This window comes from Pleurodeles waltl, chromosome 7, assembly GCF_031143425.1.
Source record: "Pleurodeles waltl isolate 20211129_DDA chromosome 7, aPleWal1.hap1.20221129, whole genome shotgun sequence".
In the NCBI taxonomy this organism is placed as follows: Eukaryota; Metazoa; Chordata; class Amphibia; order Caudata; family Salamandridae; genus Pleurodeles; species Pleurodeles waltl.
In genome coordinates, this window is record NC_090446.1 from 122965337 (window position 1) to 122989426 (window position 24090).

General features: G+C 44.6%; 1 protein-coding gene across 4 annotated transcripts in view; it reads left to right on the forward strand.

Annotated features, from left to right (window-relative positions):
* Positions 1–19467, forward strand: part of SAMD10 (sterile alpha motif domain containing 10) — an 80170-nt gene extending 60703 nt beyond the window's left edge. Inside the window, exons 4-5 of one of the 4 annotated variants that reach the window (XM_069243245.1) lie at positions 4562–4702; positions 15165–19210. In XM_069243245.1, the coding sequence (XP_069099346.1) occupies positions 4562–4702; positions 15165–15187 (164 nt within the window). In that variant the 3' untranslated portion in view covers positions 15188–19210. Of the gene's footprint in view, positions 1–4561; positions 4703–10257; positions 13741–15164 lie in introns of those variants that run through there. The other 3 variants (XM_069243243.1, XM_069243242.1, XM_069243244.1) reach the window with 3 other exon arrangements.
* Positions 19468–24090: the final 4623 nt, after the last annotated feature.

Below are 24090 nucleotides of genomic sequence, written 5' to 3' on the forward strand. Positions count from 1 at the left end.
TGAAACCGATGCGGGTTAAAAGCTGGGCTTTGGCGCCAGGCCAAAGTCAACCGTGAATCTTGACAAATAACCTGATCTCTTGATTGATAATGGCCGAATTTCCAAAATATATTTAAAGCTGATATTTGAGTGATAAATCATGGGGCTTTGGGGAGACTGATTACTATTATTACCTTGGTGTCAGGGGCATTGCAGGTATGGCTGTTGTGTATTACCCATGCAGAAGTATTCCACAATGCTGAAGCATTTTTACACTGCTGCTGGCAATCCTGCCTGATGTAGTGACATGACTACTGTTTGTAAACTTATGCAGAGCGGCCACTAATGTAACCTTGTCTGATGAGGTCAATATTACAACACTGATAATGTCAGTAGCTTGGGATGATTTTCATTGAACATAAGTAGCTCTTGTTATAGAAAAGGTTGGAGACCCCTGATCTATACTTATCTATATATTTGCCATTGCTCTACTGTGGTGGTCAATATTATAACGTGATGGGGAATATTTTTGCAGGTTATCCTAAACTCTTGGTGTTCTGGATAAAAACTTTATAAACCCCAACTGCAGCCTGTCCATTCAGCCATGCCATGATCATGTTGCCGTTGGCAATAAAGTGCGCCAAAAAGCAGACCAAAAAAGCAAGACTGAGGGCCTGATTACAACTTTGGAGGAGGTGTTAATCCGTCCCAAAAGTGACGGTAAAGTGACGGATATACCACCAGCCGTATTACGAGTCCATTATATCCTATGGAACTCGTAATACGGCTGGTGGTATATCCGTCACATTTGGGACGGACTAACACCTCCTCCAAAGTTGTAATCAGGCCCTGAGTGAGGTTCAAAAGGAATCCTACAATCAATTCTGAATTTGTGTCAAATATAACTGCAGAAACAACACTCAACCAGGCAACAGACGCAAACAAAGAAAGTACAAAGTGCACTTCATTTGTTTCTTTCTGTTGCCAAGGTTATTAAAGTTTGTCCTAGTGCTTATTGTGTTTGGGTGGTTGCATGGTTGGGCACCGGCGGCAGTTTTGGTCGTCCAGAACTTATAGACAAAACCGTAGAGTGAGGCCACACAGCGTGCAAGCAATACGGTAATGGCATGACCAGATTAAGACCAGAGTAGGAAAGTAAAAGATAGAAAGAAAGTGCACAAGTAAAAATCTTTGGCATGATATCCCAGATTATGGCTACACAGTATGTGAATAAAAAGCTTTGGCATGACAGCCCGGATTAAGACCAGAGAGAGTGCGAGTAAAAGGCTTTGGCATGACAGCCCAGACTGAGACCAGAGAGTCTGCAAGCTATAGGCTATTGAATAATAGCCCAGAATGAGCTCAGAAAGTGCACAATTTAAAAGGCTTTGGCATGACATCCTGGATTGAGACCAGAGAGTGTGCAAGTAAAACGTTTTGGCATGATAGCGCATTTTGGGACCAGAGAGTATGCGAGCAAAAAGCTTTGGCAGGAAGTCCCACACTGAGACCAGGTAGTGTGCAAGAAAAAACCTTGGGATGCTATCCCAGAACGAGACCAGAAAGTGTGCGAATAAAATGCTTTGTGATGGTATCCCGGATTGAGACTAGAGAGTGTGCAAGTAAAAGGCTTTGTGATGGTATCCCGGATTGAGACTAGAGAGTGTGTGAGTAAAAGGCTTTGGCATGACATGCTGGATTGAGACAGAGAGTCTGCAAGCAAAAGGCTTTGGCGAGAAGCTTTGGACTAAGACCAGCGATTGTGCGAATAAAAGGCTTTGGCGTAACATCATAGATTGAGACGAGGCAGGGTGCAAGTAAAAGGCTTTGGCTTCTGGACCAGCCTGAGACTCAACAGTATGTAACAAGTCTGTGGCATGACAGTTCAAATTGAGACCAGGCAGTGTATGAGCACCAAGGTGATGACAATGGCAGGATAGGCTAGGCTTGGAGGTCAGGCTGTGCACAAGCACCAAGGGCGTTGCATGACGCTCAAACTGTGCGGCAAGACTGAGGCTCTTCCATTATAACACAGATAGAAACCAGACTATGCAAGCCCTCTGAAGACCTGGTGCAGTACTCTAGATGGAGATGCCGACTGTGCAAGAGAACAGAGGCTCTGGCATGAAACTATCAGGATGCATTAACCTTTGCGCTCAGAATCCAGTGGAATCAACACACTTTTTTCTTCTCTCACAACCTCTGCCAGTAACCACATACACTGCGATATGAGGGTCAGTAGCAGAAACAGAGGACGGGATAAGAGAGAAAACAGAGACACAGGACTCCTCTACTCTTAGCCATCACTTATTTTGATTAAGGATGCAAGTGGAATGTAGTCAGTTTCTGCAAGAGAAAGAAATATCTTTAAGTAACTTGTCATACACAGTTTTATACTTGCCTGTAATAGTGAAGTGATATTTAAGCAATATCTCTGTGTAACCAACTCTCTGTACTTTGATGTGGAACTTGTAATTCCTGTCAATTAAACACAACCAGAATGAATACCTCAAATATAGATGCACCAGGACATATGCTGATGAATCAACTACCTACCCCAAGTTTTGATCTGTGCGCACTCTAGTAGAAGATGAGTTATAGCTTCTACAAGACGCCTCTAAAACTGCAACGTAATCAAAAAAGTCAATGTTCTGTTCCCTAGTTTCAGCAGGTTGTATGTGCATGGTAGAACTCTTAACACTTTAGGAGTGACATTCATATAAAGAAGCGTATCACAGTTCATTCTAAGAATCCTTGCTGTTCCATCATAGGATAACCCTTAGTGAAATGTAACAACTCCCAGTCTTAAAAGCATTCATAAATAAACTTTCATGAAATTTGCTTTGATCAACAACACAACTTTGAGAATGTTTCTTTGTATTGTCAATGTCCATCAATACAAATACAAGGAAGCTATAGTTCCTGACAAGGAAATCCAAGATCTGTTTAGTGGGGTCCTAGCTGCAGCAATATTGTATCACAATTGCCTAGCAAAGACGCCATGGGCCACGGGGCAAGTTTTACAAACTTATGCAAGATGGGTGCCATCTACCCAGAACACGAGATAATTCATGGCCTGCTGGAAATTGTAGTTATTCGTCTGACAGCGGCTGGGTAGCACCTTCTCCAGGCACACACAGCCTCAGCCCAAACAGCCTTGACACTTCATGGTGATTTCCAGCCTTTCCTTCCCTTCACCAAAGAAACTTAGAGCGAGTGGGCTTTAAGAGGGTAAGGTGATAAGCCGCAAGTAGTGTTCCCAGCCCTGTTTCTTGAAAGAAACCTCAGAATGAGGCCAGACAGTGGACAAGTGCCAAGGCTGTGGCACATTAGTATGGAAACTAGACTGTGTTTGGTTTCCATACTGTTTCCAGACTGATTTCCAGAGTGTGCCAAGCCTGTGGAATAATAACCTGGAATGAGACCAGGGCACGTGTGGGTGCCTCAAGGGTGTAACATAATAACCCTGACTGAGGCCAGGCTTTGTGTGAGTGCCCAAGCTGAGGCTTGATAGCCTTGACCTAGATAGAGACAGACAGTGTGAGAGGTCCAGATTGTAGCAAAAAATCCAAGATATCTCATGAAATCCTTGGTCGCATAAACTCTAAAGGTCAAGCATGATGCCTCAGACTGTGAGGCTGACAGTGCCAAAGCTGTGGCACAAAAGCCCAGACCGAAAGGCGGAACTGCAAGAGCTAAGCGGTGTGGATGTCTTCTTCCAGACCGAGAGACAGCTGCAGTCCAGGAGGACCCGGCCTCTGTCAAGACTCTGTTGGCCAATAACAAACTCAGTTAAAGTGCCAAGACTCCAAAAATGCAGCTCAGACTGCATCTGATGGCCAAATATCCTATATGGTACTTTCTGACTGACTGAGAGGTCAGTCTGTGAAAGAGTGCAAAGGCTACAGCACTGATAGACTAGACTGTACAGGAACACATAAGGATTTACCCATAACCTTGTCTGAGCTGCCAGACTGTGCCAGAGCTGAAAGGCTCTGGTATTGTCTTCTAGACTGCAATGCCAGACTTCATCATACCTCAAAGACAGATGTTTTTAATTGACAGATCACTCTGTGAAAGGGTGCCACGACTGGGGCATGAAACCCCACCCTGGCAGCTAGGCTCTAGTTCCAGGATCTTATCCATTGAGCACATCACAGGTGTTGAAGGTCAGCTCTGAGGTGTGCTGGAACTGCATGGCAATGCTGTAGAACAGAATTCAGGTAGCGATTCTTTGGCTGGACTTGACCCCCTTCTTCAAAGTTTTGGTTGAATTGAGGGCTACTATGAGAGGATCTATTCCAGCAGATGATAAGTCTGAGAAAAGGATGTTGACAGGTGAAAATTAAACAAAATGCACATTTAAAAATAATTACCGGTTGAAAGTTGTATTGATGCTGATCAAGTCTGTGATGAAACTTTGCCACAACTGTGGTGGGGTTAAGTTTGAGCTGTGCTGAGCCGGTGGGGAAACTGTTCTAATGGTAGCAAGGTTGGAGTAAAGCTGTTGGGAGTATGCGGTGAGGCTGCATGCTAGTATACATCTAGTTATTCTTTTCTCTTTCTTTCCTGCTGGCACCAGGCCGGGCTCTGCTGCGGCTGAATGCGGAGAAGCTCCAGAGGATGGGAATTACCCATGAGTTCCAGCGGCAGGAAGTGCTTCAACAGGTGCTCCAACTGCAGGTGCGAGAGGAGGTCCGGAACTTACAACTACTCAGCCAAGGTATGGGGGGGTGGTGTAGAGAGCAGGGGACTGGATACAAGCAGGGCTGGAGCCAGGGGCACAGAGAGTTGGGGCAGGATAGAAGAAAGGGCCAGACAGGAGCAGAGCCTGAGGGGAGATGGGGATGAGAAGCACTAAATAAAAAGGAAGAGTGGAGACAGTATGGAGTGAAGAGAGCGAGAGAGACAGATGGCTGGAGAAAAAGACCGATGGAGACACAAAGGGATGATGAAAGGGATCCAGATACAGAGAGGGGCGCAGATAAAGAGGCAGGGCTGGATCCCAGGAGGGACGGAGAACAGAGATGTGGGGCGGGATGAAAGTGGTGGAGACAGAGAGTGGTTAGATACAAGGAGGGCTGGTGACAAAAATGATGTGTAGAAACGAAGAAAGGTAGAGAAATGGAAAAGGATGTAGACATTGAGGAACAAAGATGGAAGTGGATTCAGGAGGACTGAAGGGATGGATATGGTGGATAAGACAGGAGTTGGATCCAAGAAGGGGTATAGAAAGGGAGTGGTGGAGGCAGGGAGCAGACACCGGGGAAATGGAGTGATCAAAGGCTGGGGTTGGATTCAAGGATTGGAGACAGATGAGTTGAGCCCAGTCACAGCTTGCAAGGGTTAGAAGGGGCGGGGCAGTGCGCAGCAGGGGGGTGGGAGGGGAATATTAATAATAAAAAAATATTTTTTTAAAAAACTTACATGCGTGCCGCCGTTCCTCCATCCTCTTAGCAGGCAGAGGCTCCCAGCCTGCCCTGCAGCCAATTCTGACACTGCTCAGAGCAGCATTAGGATTGGCTGGGGGCGTTCAGCCAGGGTGCTCTCGGGCAGACTTCGAGCCTGTGCCTTTTCTCTCCAGACCAGCAACACAGTGCCGGGCTGGAGAGAGCACAGTGCGCATGTGTATTTAGCCAGCCCAAGACGGCCGGCCAAGCACACATGCGCACTGATGGGAGTGCATAGTGCACTTCCCTTCATCCCCAACATTCCTTATGTCCCCGCCCCTTTAACAACGAAAGGATAATAAACATAGTTTAAAGGTTGTTAAAGGTTTGCTGGTAGAGCCGGGATTGAAAACAAGAAGGAGCGGTAACAGAGAGTTAGAGACATGGAGGAGTGGCGAGAGGGGCAGAGACAAGGAAGAGTAAAGCCATTGATGTGTGGGGAGAGGTAGGGGAGGAGAATGGGGTGGGGAGAAGGCAATTAAGACGGGGGAGTGGAGATAGTAAAAGGCAGTGGGATCGGGCAAAGACATGAAGTTGCAACAGGATGGGTTAAATTTAAAGGGGACAGACCAAGATGGGTTTAAATGTTAAGTACATGGAAGAGTTGATGGCATGGTCTATTACAGGGAGGGACAGAGCTAGAGGGTGAGGAAACAAATATTTTTGTCTTGTATTGTTTAGGCATTTATTATAGCACCTACTACCCTGACAAGGCGCTGAAGCATTTTTTGGATGAGGAGCATCATGGGTACCTAGTGTTAGTAGTTTGTCACATACAGAGATAGGGGTATTTGTGTTATTCCAGTTTACAGGCTATCTTTCAACTGTGTTTTTTAAAAACTATGTTTTCTCTGCTTTACCTTGCTCCTTTTAGATTATTTTTGGTCGCCATTTTGAAAGTTCTTTGTGGCTGCTAACTAGGAGCCCTATAAATGTGCAGGGCAGCGCTTTCAGCGGACGCCTTCCGCTGGTGTGCAGAAGGCATGTCAAAGGCAAACCTGTCTGCACCCGATGGGACCAGGGGCCAGAAACCCTGCCCATTTTGTGTACTATTCGGATTTGGGGGTTCACAATTTAAAACAGGTCAGTCCTTTCCTTGATCGAAAGGTTGCTGAGACCTTGTGGAGAGCAGACTTACTTCGACCCCACCCTGCCTAGTTCTTCTCCCCCTTTTTCCCTTCCTCTCCCAACAATTTCTCTCATTCCCGACACCTGGCTCTCCTCAATACCAGGGCCCTGAGTAAGCATATCAATGAAATATACAATTTGCTGGAGGGGAACCCACTAAACATACTCTGTGTTACAGAAACCTCCCTAGAAGAGTCATCTATGCTGGATATTTTGGAGGTGTTAGCTTTCAATTTATCATTTTTAACACTAATAGGGGCTCTCACAAAAAGGGTGTGGGAATTGCCGTTATTTCCCGCTGTGCCTTTACTCATCTGTTGTGATATGTACCTCTATTCCTTAAGTTGACAATGTGACATTAAATATTTAATTTGCCTTTCACTGTCTTGTGTGCATGGTCATATATAGGCCACCGCACTGCATGCCCAACTTTACTCACTCCTGTTTTTGTAATGAATATGCAGCCTTGGCAACTCATATAACCATCTGTTAGTCGTTGGGGATTTTAACGATTGGTACAACAACCCCCCACAAATTCTTTGACCTCATGTCTTCTTTTTCTTTCACGCAACAGGTCCAATTAAGGAGCATACTTTGGATTTGGTATGGTCACACAACACACCTATCAAGGTCTCAGTCCTCCCTTGCCTATGGTCATATCACCACCTCATTAAATCTGAAGTATTTCTGAGGATCAGCACTGCATTGAATAATGTGTGTCAGAGCACCTTCCGCAACTGGAGCAGGGTGGATATCTAGGAAATAGCCAATACCCTTTGTGGAACTTGCCCAGTTCCCGACCCCTTTGTTGAACAGAGTTCTGTGTGCGTTTTTGACTGGTTGCAGCATACTTGTGATGTATACATCCCAGAATGTACACAAATGATGCACCCTCCTCCTAAACACGCTCTCTAGTTCAATGATGAAAGCGGCAAAGCTCAGGCTATGCCAACTAGAAAGGTAGTGGCAAAAGAGCGATGGTACTTTAGAAAGAAAATATTTTAGTGAGGGTTTGAGGAAGCATAAAAGTATTCCCCTCACCACTAAATCCTTTTTTTATTCTAACAGCACTAAATTGGTGGCAAATAAAATAAAACTTTTAAGATATTAAATGAACTCACTTGTTTCAAGCGAGTAAACTGGGAAATAGAACCCTCCCAAACTCTGCGTGACGCACTCAGCACTTTTTTCAGTGAGAAAATTATGGGGGTTATTACAACTTTGGAGGAGGTGTTAATCCGTCCCAAAAGTGACTTTAAAGTGACGGATATACCACCAGCCGTATTACAAGTCCATTATATCCTATGGAAATCGTAATACGGCTGGTGGTATATCCGTCACATTTGGGACGGATTAACACCTCCTCCAAAGTTGTAATAACCCCCTAAATCAGTTAAGGATAGCATTCCTACTACTCCTCTGCCTTAAACACCTGGGGCGCATGTGGACTCTGGCACCATGGATTCTCAATCCTTGGTTCAGTTTTCCCTGCTCCAACGTGAGACTCATATTTCTCTCATGCATAAGGTGAAATCTGGCTTTTTTTAGATTTCACTATACCCTTCTGGCCAAGAAGGGGAGTTCTGTTCAGTTAGAAACTGAATTAGCAATTAAGATGCCTTTAAATCTTACTCCTGTCACATTTGCTCTGTGTTCAGAGACAGAGGTCAAAAGTCAGTTTGTCTTCTTGCAACGCAAATACTAAGGTGAACTGTCTGACCTATGTGAAATGAAAGGCTTTTGGTATCATTTTTTTCCTAACACATAACATTTATATAACTAAGTCAACTTTACAAACATTTCAAAATATATTTCAGTAGCTGTGAAAGACCATTTTATGTAAAGTCAGAACACTTTACTTGTTGATGTGCAAATGATAAATGTTTTCTGAAACCCAATTTTCACGGATTATTGTTAATACACTATATAGTTTTATCAGTAAAGCTGATAGTTAGTAGGAAGATTTTTGGACATTTCTTGGAAATGTACTGTCTGTAAATTACAGTGCGCTACCACATCATACTGTAGTGATGTATTTATTTAAAGTGAGTGTCTAAACATAAACTGAGAAACACTCCTGCCCTGGTGGCAAAGCTATTAGTAAACTAAGAGGAAAGTCACGCATGGATCATGTGTACCCTATATGTGGGCTAGATTTATTATACATGAACCAAACGCTTAGTGTATTTAATCAACGAAAAGAGGATTTTTTTACAGCAGAAATGCTGAACTCACATATTTGAAGGTGCACTTATATGTGAGAATGAAGAAGAAGGAGACTGTAAAATACAATATTTGCCTACGATCACACAATTTGAGACCCGTTTCTGGGTCAAGTACATTACAGTTAGGTCGAGTAGATTATTCAAGCTACTCAACCTGCAGGTCTAGTAAAAATGTAATGATTTTTCGAGGCCTGACTATGCAAGCTCTGTCTGTCATTACAGCCAAACCTTTATTAGACCTTTTGAGTAAGTCACTAGGTCAGGGCATCGTCCCTGACAAGCTTAAAGCTGCAGAGATACTTCCTTTGCTGACAAAGCCGTACGACAATTGCAAGTTGCTGAAAAATGATCACCCTGTTTCAATTCTCCCCCACGCAGCCAACATTTTAGAAAGTTTTGTTACTTTGGAGCTAAGCAGCTTCCTTTAGTCATCCAACTTTCTTCATTCTTTAGAGCCTGGTTTCCGAGCAGCCCACAGTACAGAAGCAGCGATGCTTTCTGTCCTTGATAATCTCTGATTCAGGAAGTGTCTGTGTGTGAGCATATGGAAGACTTCACGACCCTGCTCCAGAAAAAGATTTCTGCCATCTTTTACAAATCCCTTTTTTAATTTGTGCCTTGTGTGATAAGTCTGGCCAATATTGAAAAGGTACGTGTGAAAATAAAATATAGCAGAGGCTTTGTCACTCAGAGACAGCATGGAAGAGCATGGCATGTAACAAATCAGCAATAACTATACGAATAAGGCTTCACATAGTATATGAGGCAAGTATATTAAATAACTAAAAACAAATCTGTTACAATACTCAAAGTGTTACAGCAGATATAACAGTGGATTTGTCAGCAGGTTGAAGATACGAGGTATCACAGTACGTTAGACCAGTATTTTTGATAAGCCTAATGAAGCACGCAAGACGATCAGTGGAGGAAAACAACTAAGGAATAATATTGAGAAATATAAAGTTTGTCTTAAAGAAGAAGGCATGCAGCGGCAGTGCTGAGTATTTAAAAGATGGTTTTGAGAACTATGAAGAATGCAATTGGGAAAAATCTGAGTTGTTGACCCAGGGCTTCCTGTCTGTGTTTACAAGTGCTGCAGATGAATGAATTGAGGGACATATCTAACAGCCCACTTACAAGTGAACAGGGCCACATGAATTATGCGGCAAGGGAGGACCAAATTAGGCGGCAGGGTCGACTGAATGATGCAGCAAGGAAAGGCAAATTTTGCAGCATAATGTGGCAGATTTCTTTTATTGTATTACTCCATTAGTCTGTCATTTTTATACATGGTAATACTGTGTGGATAAAGACTTCACACCATTAATACCAGTTTAACAATACAGAAAGAAACAAAAATATGACCAGTTAACCTTTGCGACAAGCATTACACTGGGTGCCAACACGTGTCACCATGTTTTTAGTAACATCTGGTCCATTTGAGCTAAAAACAATATTTTTGTTAAAATCTGCAGATTATGCAGCAGATGATGGTCTATGTGGCAAAATATGTGAAAAAAGCCGATGACGCAGAATCGCATAATTCCACTGGCCCTGCAAGAGGATTGGCCAAATGGACTGTACATATCCTAGAGGGACGGACAAGTAGATCGGTGCCAATTTGATACATCCCAAGACAACAAAGAAGAGTAGTAGGGGTCGGCAGTACTTCCACCCTCGCTGAATGCAGGATGGTAAAGACCTGGAGACAGCTCACACTTTCCTGAGATTGCTGCAATATTGACAGCATCAGTTGACTCTTTTGTAAAAGGGAGAATTGCTTTCAAAGCGAGTAATAAATGAATGACAAGCAGGCTGGATAACTGGAATTGCTTTATCTGGTGTATGCATCAACACTGTCTTGTATTGTTCTTGTCTCTCGGTCCCATAGGTGATGTTTCCTATTCCCAGAGCCAGTGTCCCACTCGGTGCCAGCAACATCACTACCCCATTTCGGCAGCATTGGTATTCCACTCTCAGAGTTGGTGTGTCTTTACCCACCTGTAATTTTTATATTAAGATGCTCACAGCACTTTGGAACTCATCTTGGCTGTCTCTCAAAGCAGGTTTTTCATTATCTGCAAACTTTAATTCGGAGAGCGGTGTACCCTTCTTTCCTGCCTTGAGGAAGGGTGTGATCTGGGGTCATATGAAACAAGGAAACCCCAAGTAGCCTGTTGTATACCCTCTCCTTCTCTGTGCTTGAATGCAGCCCCGCTGGAGCTCAATGATCAGCAAAAAGTGTATAATAAAGAACCGAAAATACAGCAAAAAACAGTTTTGTCCTGTCCTCAATTTTTTCCCAGCATCCAGCTGATCCAAACACCCGCACTTATGCAGAAATGTATAACTTCCGTGATATTCCCAATACTCAGTAAAACGCAAACAAAGAGCAACCCTTTTAAACCGGTTTTGCCCCCAGAATTTTAAGTGTCACTGTGCCACTTTCTTGTTGAAGCCAAGATGTGTTCTGTCAGCACACTGAAACATGCATGCACAGTTTCTGCACACTGTTTATGAGACCATTTAGCACCTTCCACTACCCAAGCAACTCCTTCCAGCCAATCACATGAGTCCGGCATGTAAGGCTGTCAAACGTTCGCCTTGCTCTTTCTCGAGCAAATACTGCAAAACGTGCTCCATTACACAGTAGATGCAAACAAAATCACTGCCACTAAATGGATTTTGACATCTGACTGTAGGATTCACCAGAAACAGCCTGTTCCTTGTAAGAGTGCAAAATGTTTTGTAGCTACAAACTCGAACTGTAGTATGCACTGTTCTGGAGGTTGATGATTTGATCATTGTGCTCTGCTATGGAGGCCACAGCTGGAGAACTGTGTGCAACTTTAAAGGTTCATCTGCCATACTGTTCCCGAGGATCAAATGTAAAATGTTTTGCCCTGTTGTTCCGGCTCCATGTAAAGTGTTATCTAGTTTTGGTGGCGAAATCTAGAATAATATTTAGTTTTGGAGAGTATTGTCTAGTTGCAGAGGGCTTATCTAGAGTATTGTCTTGTTGTAAAGGGCTTATCTAGAGTATTGTCTACTTATGAAGGGCTCATCTAGAATATTAACTACTTGTGGATGCCTCATCTAGAGTACTGTCTAGTTGTGGAGGCCATATGTAGAGTATTGTCTACTTGTGGAGGCCTCATTTAGATACTGTACTCGAGGAGGCCTCATCTAGAATATTGTCCACTTGTGGAGGCCTCTGGAGTATTGTTTACTTGTGGGAGGCCTCATCTAAAATGTTGTCTACTTGCTAAGGCCTCATCCAGAGTATTGTCTACTTGTGAAGTCCACATTTACAGTATTCTCTTCTAATGGAGGCCTTGTCTAAATATTGACTAATTGTGGAGGCCTCATCTAAAATACTGTCTACTAGTGGGGGCCTAACTAGAATATTGACTAGCTGTGGAGACCTCATCTAGAGTATTGACTAGTTGTGGATGCCTCATTCAGAGCTTCATCTAGTTGTATATGCCTCATATGAAGTAGTTTGTCCAGTTTTAGAAGCCACATTTAGAGTACTGTTTCTACTCCTGTTGGGAAAGTCTTGTTCTGGCACACTGTGGTCAGTTTTAAGGGTGAAATATCGAAAGGTGGAAACAGATTATAGACAGTAAAGAGACAAGTGGCATGCAGTGATGAATAATTCCTTTGTGGTATAGTGCATTAACAAAAAAAGTATTTGCTGCTAATGCTATGCCATGCTAATACCAAGGTGACCCATCTGGAGCAGTGAGAGTTCCAGGACACTTCTCCTTAGCAGAACATCTCTTCAAAACACTAGTTACTGACTGAGTAGACAGGTCTTCAGCAGAAGGGGTAGGGGTAAAACTACATACATTCTAATGCTTGTGGGGTTAAAACTAGTACACAGAAACAGTAACTGGTAGAAACATAACGCCACACTGTAGGGTTAAATAGCCCCCGCATGAGTTGGGGAAGTAGGTACAGGAAAAGCAATTGTTTGCTGCTTTCTGTAGTGGAGTCCAGACCCAAGCAAGTTTTCAGCAATGCACGGAATAACTTTTAATAGCTACAAAATGTGTGATCATTATCCATTGGAATAATTCATGAATGAACGAGTGGAAGAAGCAATAATAGGAATCAGTGGAATAGAATGAAGTGCAGTGCTTTGATCCGAGAGCGTTGGCACCATTTGTACGGAAAGGAAAGAATCCCCTAGAAGGGAGACTTTCATTTAGACTAAGCTGTAACATAAATCCAAATAAGTGCACATAAACCATAGATAGAAATAAATTGAGTGGAAATTTAAATGTATTCAGCTTTACATGTAGATATAGTTCTATAACATTATAAACATGTATTATAAACTTAAAACGAGTACATGATACTCATTAAAAATGTAGATTCAATATTAAAATCCAGTTAATTTTTAAATAGCCACATTTCAAAATTACAAACAGTTTCCCCAGTGGGATGTTTCTGGCGGAAGCTAATGTAATGCAAATCCAATGCAAAATGTATGCAATAACGAAGATCAACAATACATAAAATCAAATGTACTGTTAAATGTTCCAGATCAGTTCGGAAATAAGCAGGGGTGTAGCTTAATCAGAGAGATTCAGAGGGTGCAAATCTCAAATTTCCCGACTAAACAAACGCAGTGGGCTGCAGGGTGGTGGGGTGGGATGACCAAGGTTCAGGATGGACTGTTTCTCTGAGAAATAGAGTCAGTACTGGTTTGCATTGGATGGACGATGGGTACAAACGTTGTGTTTTAATGCTCCCCTTAGTGATTGTGATTGCCAGTTGATAGCCTGTGTGCAAGCATTCACCCTATCACCTTTTGGGTGTTTGTTAGCCTTCGTATAACTGGAAACCTGAGACTGGTACAGCTTTCCAGGCCTACTACTGCCTATGTTTGTGAATTCCACAAAACAGTACATTTGCACCCATTGAAGGAGTAGTTCTTTGGCTGCAGATTTACTGCACTTGGCACTATATATATATATATATATATATATATATATATATATATTTCTCTTTTTTTTATCCAAAAAATGAACAAGTTAAAACCTCTTAGTGAAATGAGAACAATGAGAAAAATCAACAAAGACATAGCAGACCCGACTGAGAGCCCCAAACCCATCTGCCAAACATTTGAGGGGTGTCAAACCCCAAGCACCCCTACTGAAGCTACACCCCTGACCGTCCCACCTGGGCCTGCTAGCTCTCCTTGGGAACTCTTGACTACGGTCAAATCCAGAACAAAAGGCCTGGGGTTCCCACCCTTGGATCACTTATTTTAAATATATTTTTACTGCACTCACCCTTCTTTATCTCTGCTACAAAAAGCCTTGATGGTAGATTTGTCAAATTGGTGCATGTGGGCAGGACTTCATGTTTCTTGTCCTCGCCTTTTACAAATCATTTTATCATGTGACTTAAGGCCTTATGTACTAAGCCCGAGTCGCAACATAAAGGAGTACCTGCAGGCAGATAAATAGGTTGAGCGAGCCAAAGCTGAACCATGTGTCTGTCATGGCTCTAAGTGTCCATGTACAAGCCGAGCCATTAAAACCGTTGGCATGTATATCGTGCAACAAACCTCATTTAAAAAAATTATACAATCTCTTCAGACTTTAAAAAGTGTATTTCTTTATAATGCGGAATTGTCTCACCTCAGTAGTGAAAATGTATCAATGCATCGACAGACATTTATTAAAAGTGATCGTTTTTAGAAATATTCATGGCACACCGTCAGAGAACTGTCATAAAAGGCAAGTCAGCAGTCATGCAAACCATAAAAGCAGCCTAGATTTTTATTGTAGATGGAGAAACATTACAGTCTACCGAATTAAACAGAAGTGCTTGTACAGTGCACGTCCTGATCTGAAGTATTTAAAAGCGCTCTCATATGTGAGATGGGAAATTTGTGAAATTAAATATGTGCTGAGGATCACACAATTTGGACAAGTAGATATTGATTCCCGGTTATCTGGTTTCATGTTTCTAAATTCAGCCGCCAAATGGATATCTCTGTTTACACCAAAATCTCAATGTTTTCTCTTCCTTTCTCCTCCGACCATTTCAATGTCAGTGGTCTGCCTGGATATCCTTCGGCCTGCTCTGGTTTGCTCTTAAAGGATTTATTCCAGAATCGCGTAGTCAGAAATATCGTCTGACATATATTTTGTCTTAGTTATCATTTACAAAAGTATCGTCTTGTTGGGCTGTAGCTTTTTATGATTAACTCCAGTGGGGCGAATTTTTTGTAATGACATTTAAGGAACAGTATTTATGAGAGACGATATTCTGATGACGATATTCTGGTACCTCACACTCATCATTCACTTTCGTGCACCTGGGCTATCTGCGTGTTAATACTGATTTCTCTTTCTTTTTCCAGCCTCCTATGGAAACGTGCCCTAGCCGAGGACTCCGGTTCAGCTACTCAGCCCATCACTGTGAAGGCGGACCCTCTTTTGGGATGAACTGGGAAGACTTGAGGTGCTAAATTACAACCCCGAAGCCCAGACAGCGAGAAGGCCCGTGTCTGATCCCTCTTGAAGAGACAAACCCCACCTTGCCAATGAACAGCAGAGGGCAGTGTGGGACAGCATGACACGCCTTAGGCGTCTGGACATGAGCCTACTGCCACCATGGCTTCGTTGAGCGTGCAGCTGCTGAACTCTAGCTATTTGGGGAATGCAGTAGCCACTTCTGAAGTGTCTGTGGATCTGGAAGACGTGGTCAGAAGTTCTGGCTCCCAACCTGAGAGCTTAGCCAGAAATGTCTGACCATGGGCAAGAAGAGGCAACTGCACAGGTCCTTCTATGTACATACTGTGGTAAAGTAGCTGTCCAATATGGTGCAGTAGATACACACAATAGGTTATCACTGTGATGCCAGGGGGTTCCCGGCTTGCTTCATCCTTATACTTGGACACTTGGTGGGAGCAGATGGAGTGTCCCCATCCTCATCTACAATCATGGGGATTCTTCAACGCCCTTGGACTCCTGTGCAATCTTCATGGCTTCTAGAATTTAATATTATTCACTGTGGCTGGAGTCCCCGCCATCATCTATATCTGTGTGGGGAGGTGTTAAATCCCTTCTTTGAAAGGGCAGAATGTCCTCATCTCCCTTGTCCTGTGTCCATTTTCCTTTCACAGGAGCCTCATTGATCATATCTCCTTGACAGTCTTCCTGTATTTCTTCTTGCACAGTTTATCTCATGAACTGGTGGAGTTCTCACACTGGCGTCTTCTTCCAACTCCCTTTTATGAGATTGCTGTTCCAATTTATCCTCGCCTCATGGCATCTTCCACTGCCGTGTGTCCTGCTTTGCCTACCCTCTAGGTGCTGGTTGGAGTCGTCAGTGGTCCTTGAATAGCTAAGTTCAGCAGGGTGCTCCTTTGAGGGCTGTCCCTCACATTCCATATGAGGACTGCAGACCCAGGCAATACGGCCAGATGATGCAGAGATAGTTGCTTAAGGATAGCATTCATAAATGTCCACCTGCTGTGGGCTCTCTACTATAGGCTTCTGGACAGTGATTGTCTTGGTTTATTTGTCACTACTTGACAAGTCTCCAACATCTCTCCATCAGTCAGTATTTTGGAAGCCCATTCATGTGCTCTGACCCTTACACACAGCCTAACTCTGACAGTGTACCATGACTTACTGCATCACTCTCTCTCTGTAAAGTGCTTGCTGGGCACATATCGCTTTCCGCTGTGTTAACGGCAGCTTATTCACTGATGCATTTTCCCCTACTATAGCGCTTAAATTGACAGGGTTGTCAGCTTTTATCCTCCAATGGAGGTAAATTCAATTTTCAGAGGCGAATAGTAAGTTTATGGATAAATGCTCATTTTTGACAGATGAATACTACTTTTTGAAGCTGCTCGTCATGTGACTATTTAGGGGGCACTTGAAGACAAAAGGTTCACGTGTTTGTGAGTCGGATTTGCCACGATCGCTGTTTCCATTCTCAACACTAGGCCACACATCTTGCAGAACGCAGCCGGGCACATAGCCTATCTGTGGACAGGGTGTAATGCTGCCACAGCAGCCGTTTACTGCGGTTCCCTTAACAATGGCATCATCTGTGGCAACTGGGACATATAAGAAATAAGGATATTTCCAGACATCTTAGTGGCTCCGTGCAGAGTTAGTTACCTATCAGGCACCATTGTTGAAAAATGTCTGCTATCCACGTTACATGTCATTTGATGAACAATGCTTCATAGACATAGAGGGTTACCAGCCATCTCCATGTCGCTGGGCACACTGTGCTTTCAGCCATTGGGTTTAATTTAGTCAAAAGAGAGTTAATGTAACACATTGCAATGGTTTTTGAAAGGATAGCCCAGGGCTGCAAGTCAGACCACAACTTGGAATGGAAGTATCACGTGACGTCATGTCTGCCATTGCACATCTGTTCCGGGTGGGTAGAGATGCATTGACAGGTATGATAGATATGGGCAAAAGATTAATCAAACACTCTTGCCGAAAAGGATCACAAACCGGTATGGCATCAGTTGGCTGCATGCAACAGTGCTGGAGCATGGACTTGTGCATTACTGTATGTTACAGATTGGTGCTATGAACGTTAGGAGTCATTATGTCCACACCTCACTCCAGAGCAGCTTATGTAGCACAGGTTCATACACAACAAACGAGATCACTCGTTAAAACGCATTAAGTTGCACAGAAAAGTACTATCACCAAAGGGCTCTTGATTAAAAATACTAAGTTCAGAATTCAGCATACTGATTGGCCAGAAGAAAATGACCTGGACTCCAAGGGCCTTAATGACTGCAGTAGACTGTTACTCTGTGCCAGCACATGAGCAAGTTCCTGTACACAGTGCTTTAAATGGAAATACAGAAGTGTTGGTACTCTATATTCAGAGTACCTCTTTGCTCCTGGGAATTGCCAGTACTCTCCCATTAAATATATTACAGCAGACCTCAAATTGCAGATACCTCCCCTTTCAAATAAAAAAAAAGTGCAGGTACGCAGTACCTGCCCATTTAAATCACTGGCTATACATCAATCTACATTAATGTTGGCTGTCTCACATTTCAACTTCTTTTTAAGAGTAAGCTGAGAAGCATGTCTGTCCTCTGCTTTAAAACCCAGTGGGCACTTCTTCCAAGCTGGGCGTCATGAACCTGGCCAGGACTCCCACTCCTGGCATCATGAACCTGGCCAGAACTCCCACTCCTGAAGTCATGAGCCGTCATGAGACTGGCCAGGACTCCCACTCCTGGCGTCATGAACCTGGCCAGAACTCCCACTCCTGGCGTCATGAGCCTGGCCAGGACTCCCACTCCTGGCGTCATGAGCCTGGCCAGGACTCCCACTCCTGACGTCATGAGCCGTCATGAGCGGGCCAGGACTCCCACTCCTGGCGTCATGAACCTGGCCAGGACTCCCACTCCTTGCGTCATGAGCCTGGCCAGGACTCCCACTCCTAGCGTCATGAGCCTGGCCAGGACTCCCACTCCTGACGTCATGAGCCGTCATGAGCCGTCATGAGTCGTCATGAGCCTGGCCAGGACTCCCACTCCTGGCATCATGAACCTGGCCAGGACTCCCACTCCTGGCGTCATGAGCCTGGCCAGGGCTCCCACTCCTGGTGTCATGAACCTGGCCAGGACTCCCTCTCCTGGCGTCATGAGCCTGGCCAGGACTCCCACTCCTGGCGTCATGAGCCTGGCCAGGACTCCCACCTCCAGTTCCTTCCACATTGTGCTCGTGCAGCTCAAATATTATGTACCGTATGACGAGGTACCGAGCAGAAGGTGAAGCTGCAAAGGGAACTTACGTCAAAGTGACTGAAAACAGTATTTGTGCAGACTTTTAAGTGGTATGACATGATGTGAAAGAGTCATTGAACATAGCACCTAGAGAACTGGTTGTTGAAGTTGGACGGTCCATAAATGTAGGACTCCTGTGTTGTGGAAAGAAACCGCCTGTTTTCATTTTTTATTTTCAAGAACATTGTTTGAATGTAAAAAACACAACTCTTTTGAAATATGTTCTGTAACTTTTTATGTAAATTCATCGAAAATATAAATGATACATACCCATTCCTGAGATACTAGATAATAAAAAAACCTTTGAATAAAAAAATAAATAGAAATACAGTTTGGTTGTATATATTAGAAAAGTAAAATCCAAGACCAGTTATGAAAAAACTAATAATAATATGTTAAAAACCTGTTATTTTAGCATGGTTTTAAAAGAAAAACTGTGGCCACCATAGCGAATCCTGGTTATGGAACACAAATTTAATATAAAAGTGGAAAAAGGAGATAAGGTGACAAAAGGTAGAGGGGCAGGAGTAGCATAGGGTAGGGAGAAAATAAACTCAATATTGAAAATGGTGAAGGAAGGGGGTTTGAGGCTCACTCCCCGAACCCCCCCACTCTGCCCCCCCCCCACCCACCGATTGCCCCTCCCAGAACAATGAATGTGAAGGAAGAAGTGAAAACATAGAAGGAAAATAAAAAGAGTAGAAAGTGGTGTTTTGGGGTCTAGGGGGTTTAAGCCCACAAGAAAATAATTTTTTTTAAAGAATAAAAAGGAGGTAACGTAACCCAGTGATAGGATGCTAGATGGGAAGGGGTGAACAGAAACACAAACTATGCAAACCTGTCAAAAAAACAACAGAGAGAACCATTTGGTAGGCGAATGACATTTAGGGGGTGATTCTGACCCCGGCGGTACTAGACCGCCGGGGCCAGGGTCGGCGAGAGCACCGCCAACAGGCTGGCGGTGCCCCGCAGGGCATTCTGACCGCGGCGGTTCAGCCGCGGTCAGAAGAGGAAAACCGGCGGTCTCCCGCCGGTTTTCCGCTGCCCTTCTGAATCCTCCATGGCGGCGCAGCTCGCTGCGCCGCCATGGGGATTCAGACACCCCATACCGCCATCCTGTTACTGCCGGTTCGCCCGCCAGGAACAGGATGGCGGTATGGGGTGTTGTGGGGACCCTGGGGGCCCCTGCAGTGCCCATGCCATGGCATGGGCACTGCAGGGGCCCCCGTAAGTGGGCCCCACTTTGAATTTCACTGTCTGCATTGCAGACAGTGAAATTCGCGACAGGTGCAACTGCACCCGTCGCACCTTCCCACTCCGCCGGCTCCATTCGGAGCCGGCTTCCTCGTGGGAAGGGAGTTTCCCACTGGGCTGGCGGGCGGCCTTTTGGCGGTCGCCCGCCAGCCCAGTGGGAAACCCAGAATCACCGCAGCGGTCGAATGACCGCGGAGCGGTGTTCTGGAGGGGGGAACTCTGGCGGGCGGCCTCCGCCGCCCATCAGAGTTAGAATGACCCCCTTATTCCTTAAAAAAGCAAATAAAATGTAATTCAAAATACAACTGACAGTCTAGCAAATGCCATTCCTTTTGAAAAATTTGATAAAACAGTTTAGGTGAAATGGTTTCTCAGAATTGGTATTCAATCAATGTGTTTTTCTATGAAATCACATGCAGCGATCATGTGCGGCCTCAGGGCAGCAGCCAAACATAATTTGCCCACTCTCCCATTGCAGATCATTTTGATCTGTTCAGCAATCATACCGTCACTATTCTTTGATCAATCCATATTGCCCAGTGTACTCCAGACCAGGTAGGGCAACTAAAGCCCAGTGTGGTGATGGATGTCTGAACATGAGTAATGGTCAAAGTAGTGGAAATAAAAAAAATCACCAACATCCTCACTGGCTGTCCACCACAGCAACACAAAAAGTCCTGGGTTGGTTTTAATCAGCACTAAGTGCATGGGTTCAAAGGTGTGGCAATGTAGGGCTGGCACGCGTATTCCTGCCCTTTTACCAGTCATAACATCTGCAGATTCTGCTCGGCCTCTGACATTATCATTCTCGCCTTTGTGTATCATATTATTTTGAATATCCAAAGTCTTTGTTGTCACCACACAACGTAAGCTGGTTTGGTCATGTGGCACTTGGAGGAGCACCTATGCATGAGAAGGGTGTTCACACTTGCTGTAGCATCATTGTACAATATCCACCTCTTCCTTAGTGATGGGGTTCAGCCGTGAGAAGTCTCTTTCTTCCTGAGCCTCTTCTTCGCTCCCGAAGTCTCCCAATAGAAGGCCTTCTGATCTGCTTATGTCATACGCGAGTAGCTCGCCCAGTCCTGCTATTTTTCGTCTTTGCAGACTGGCACAGGTAATCCTGAAATTCACAAGTGACCTGGCACTGAAGAACTTAAGAACTTAGGAGCTTTTCAGGCAAGTCCTCAACTGTCGTTTCTAGTGTCTGACTGGAGTGGCACACTGTGAAGAAACATGTTGATTGCACACCCCTTCTCTGACATCAAGGCTGGGTAAAGGGTGGGCTGTGTACCCTTTTTGTTTTCATAATGTGCTTTGTCCACCAAGCTTAAGAAGTCTGCAGCACAGTGGGGAAACACAAGTTTGTTTTGAGATAAATTTACAGAATGCTGTGGAACTGAGTTGTGACTAATGTAGCAGATTCAGAGACACCGGGGCCCAGATATGAGAGGGGTCTAGTGCACCTGAATCATGGCTTTCCATTTTTACCCTTCTGTGGAGTAGGTCAAGCATTGTACTTGCCTTTTTAATGCCCATGTTACCCATGCTACAGCACTGGGGATGGGAGTGACTCCACAGGTCCTCAAAGAAACCAGTACAAGTATCTGAACAAAGAGGGATCTGTTTTACACATTTATGGTGACATTACCATTTTTTCACCTTTGATGTGGGCCCATCCCTTAAAATGCAGGTTAGCAATTGTACTGGGAAGAAAGGTTGAACAAATACTTCCCTTGAGGGTGTCACTGACCCGGAATCCAAAGAAAAGGCTATGTTCCAGTGACATTTGCAACACTGTCTTCTCTAACCATTGCCTGTATCTCTAAAATATAATTTTTCTCAAAAATATACTGCACAAGGATGTGCTGCAATAAAGCAATGACTTTTCTGAATGTATGTAGTGTTGTCCTGTTCCCTAGAGACCAGTTGTCCCCATCTGTCTCTCACCTTCTTTTCTAGAGTCCCCTTTCAATGTTTACCTAGGGCCCGATTACACATACGGTGCACTTTTCCTGTTTGCGTCACGGAGCACCTTTAAATAGGCGTGCCATGCGCAAACGGGGAAAGTGTGTCCTATTACAGTGAATATGCTGTCCTCAGGGCAGCCGTTTGGAATACAAAGCAGCTGCTTCAAAGCAGCTCCGTGGTTCACTGTGCAGGCGACAACCTGCCTGCACCTTCAAGAGGGATTAGAAATCCCCCTGCAGGTGGGTGCAGTGAGTCACTGCACCCGCATGTAAGGGGATGTCTGGAGGGTCCATACGACCTCCCATTCCCTCCCTAGAGGGCTGCCATCGGGGGTGTACGCTAATAGTGCACCACCTTTTTGTGGCACACTTTCAGAGCGCTTCCTGACAGCTTCTTTGCCTTTGTGCCCGCATCCATAATACGGCACAGATGCAGAGGTAAAGAGATTCCCTCATTTGCCTAGGGCCACGTCCCCATGCAAATAAGCGAACACCCTCTACAGATAGCCCTGTGCTATCTGTATTAGTGTCTGCAGCCCCTTCTGTAATACCAAAGTACTCCAGGGGCACAACGGGCATGTGACACTTTCCGTAATACGGCCCCAGAGGGATCAGCTACTAGGGCCCAAATTACAAAGATTTTTCTGCAAGTCGGTGTGACTTAGCTTTGACTTACTTCTGAATTTTCAGGAGTACGTGACAATTAGCCACAGGAGAACGTTTTGTGATTCTGGGAGAGACTCCTGTCTTCCTTGTATTGTGCCCTTGCTATCCTCTTTTTTTCGTTTAGAAATTTGGTATTTCCAACACTTTGTCTTCCTTTTTAGGTCAAGCACAGCAGCGCGCAAACGCTGCTCTTCTCAACATGTTGTAATCTATTCTGAGGGCTTTAACCACACCCATCACAAGCCTATCACTTTCATTGGTTCTGGGCCTGCCTTTCAAAAATCCCTTGATGTCGTTGGTAAATGCTTTACATTTGTCCTGCCTTGAGGCTGGTTTGTTACCGCCTTTGAGACTGACCCTGTTACATGGATAATTGCACGATTGTCCATATACCTTAGTGTGGTGTACTACTTTTTTTTCTTTTGCTTTGTGCTGCGTGGCCGTATGTTGTTTGTTCCTTGTTTTCTGGCATCTTGCTGCTTCTTTACGATGTCTGGGGGGTCTTTTTTATTTTACTTTTTTTGCTGTTTTATGTAGCGCAAACTCGACACAAAGGTATTGGAGCGCTTTATTTATTTTTTGCCGTTTTATATATCGCAAACTCGATACAAAGGTATTACAACGCTTACATGAGCACCGATTACATTACACAAGAACACATTTATTTTTGGTAGCAAGGGGAGATTAAGTGATTTTCCCAGAATCACAAGCTGTTGAGCCAGCATCGATACTCCCTGGCTCCGAAGTCAGCAGTAATGGCCCTTATGCCATATCCTCTCCACCCTAGGGTTCCTTGTCTGTAGCATGTAGGGGCAGTCTGGGAATAACTTTTCAAAATTGTTTTAGGGCTTGGTAATAAAGGTTCTGCACTATAATTCATTTGCATCGAACTTGCAGAGATGAAGCCGCGATAAAGCTATGGCAGGATTGTAACCTGCAATGGGCAAAGACAGGGGTGTTCCCCCACCACCCTATTACAAGATTTCCGCCAGTCTGAGCTGGTTGACCAACGGAAAACTTGAAATACAGCATTCCCTCTAAAGGCCCGTTAAGGCCCTTAAAGGAGCCAAGTGCTATCTCATAGCACAGAGGGGGGCCGACCAGCACCCTCGGAATGCGCACTGTCTGCACTTGTGCTCTGCCAGCCTTTTCATGGTGGGGAAACTGCCATTTAAAAACCAGCAGAGAACAAGGTTGTAATCAGCAGGGCAGCGCTGAGTTCAGCTTCCTGGGTGGTTACAACCAGGACTGCCGTCAGCCCGTCAGGATCTTGAATCCTTTTGGACAGTGTCCGTCGCTCCCTCCAGCGTGGCCACTGCTGCTGCTGTCTCTTCACAGAGCCTGCTGGCTCTGTGTTCGAGGCCCGCATCTACCCTCAGGCACCTTCCTGCGCCTCATCCCTGGTGGCCTAGTGGCCATCTCTGCCTATCTGTTTTCTGTCCTTCCTCTTTCTCCTCTTTTGTCTGTTTTTACTCCTGTTTACTCCTGTTTTTTACTTCTGTCTCTCTTTTAGTTTTCTTCACCCATTGTGCACTCTTCAGCATTTCCCTCCCCACCGCTGCTGCCCCTGAGGCCCCACCCTCGTAGCGCTTCCTGCCCTCCCAGCTGACCAATTC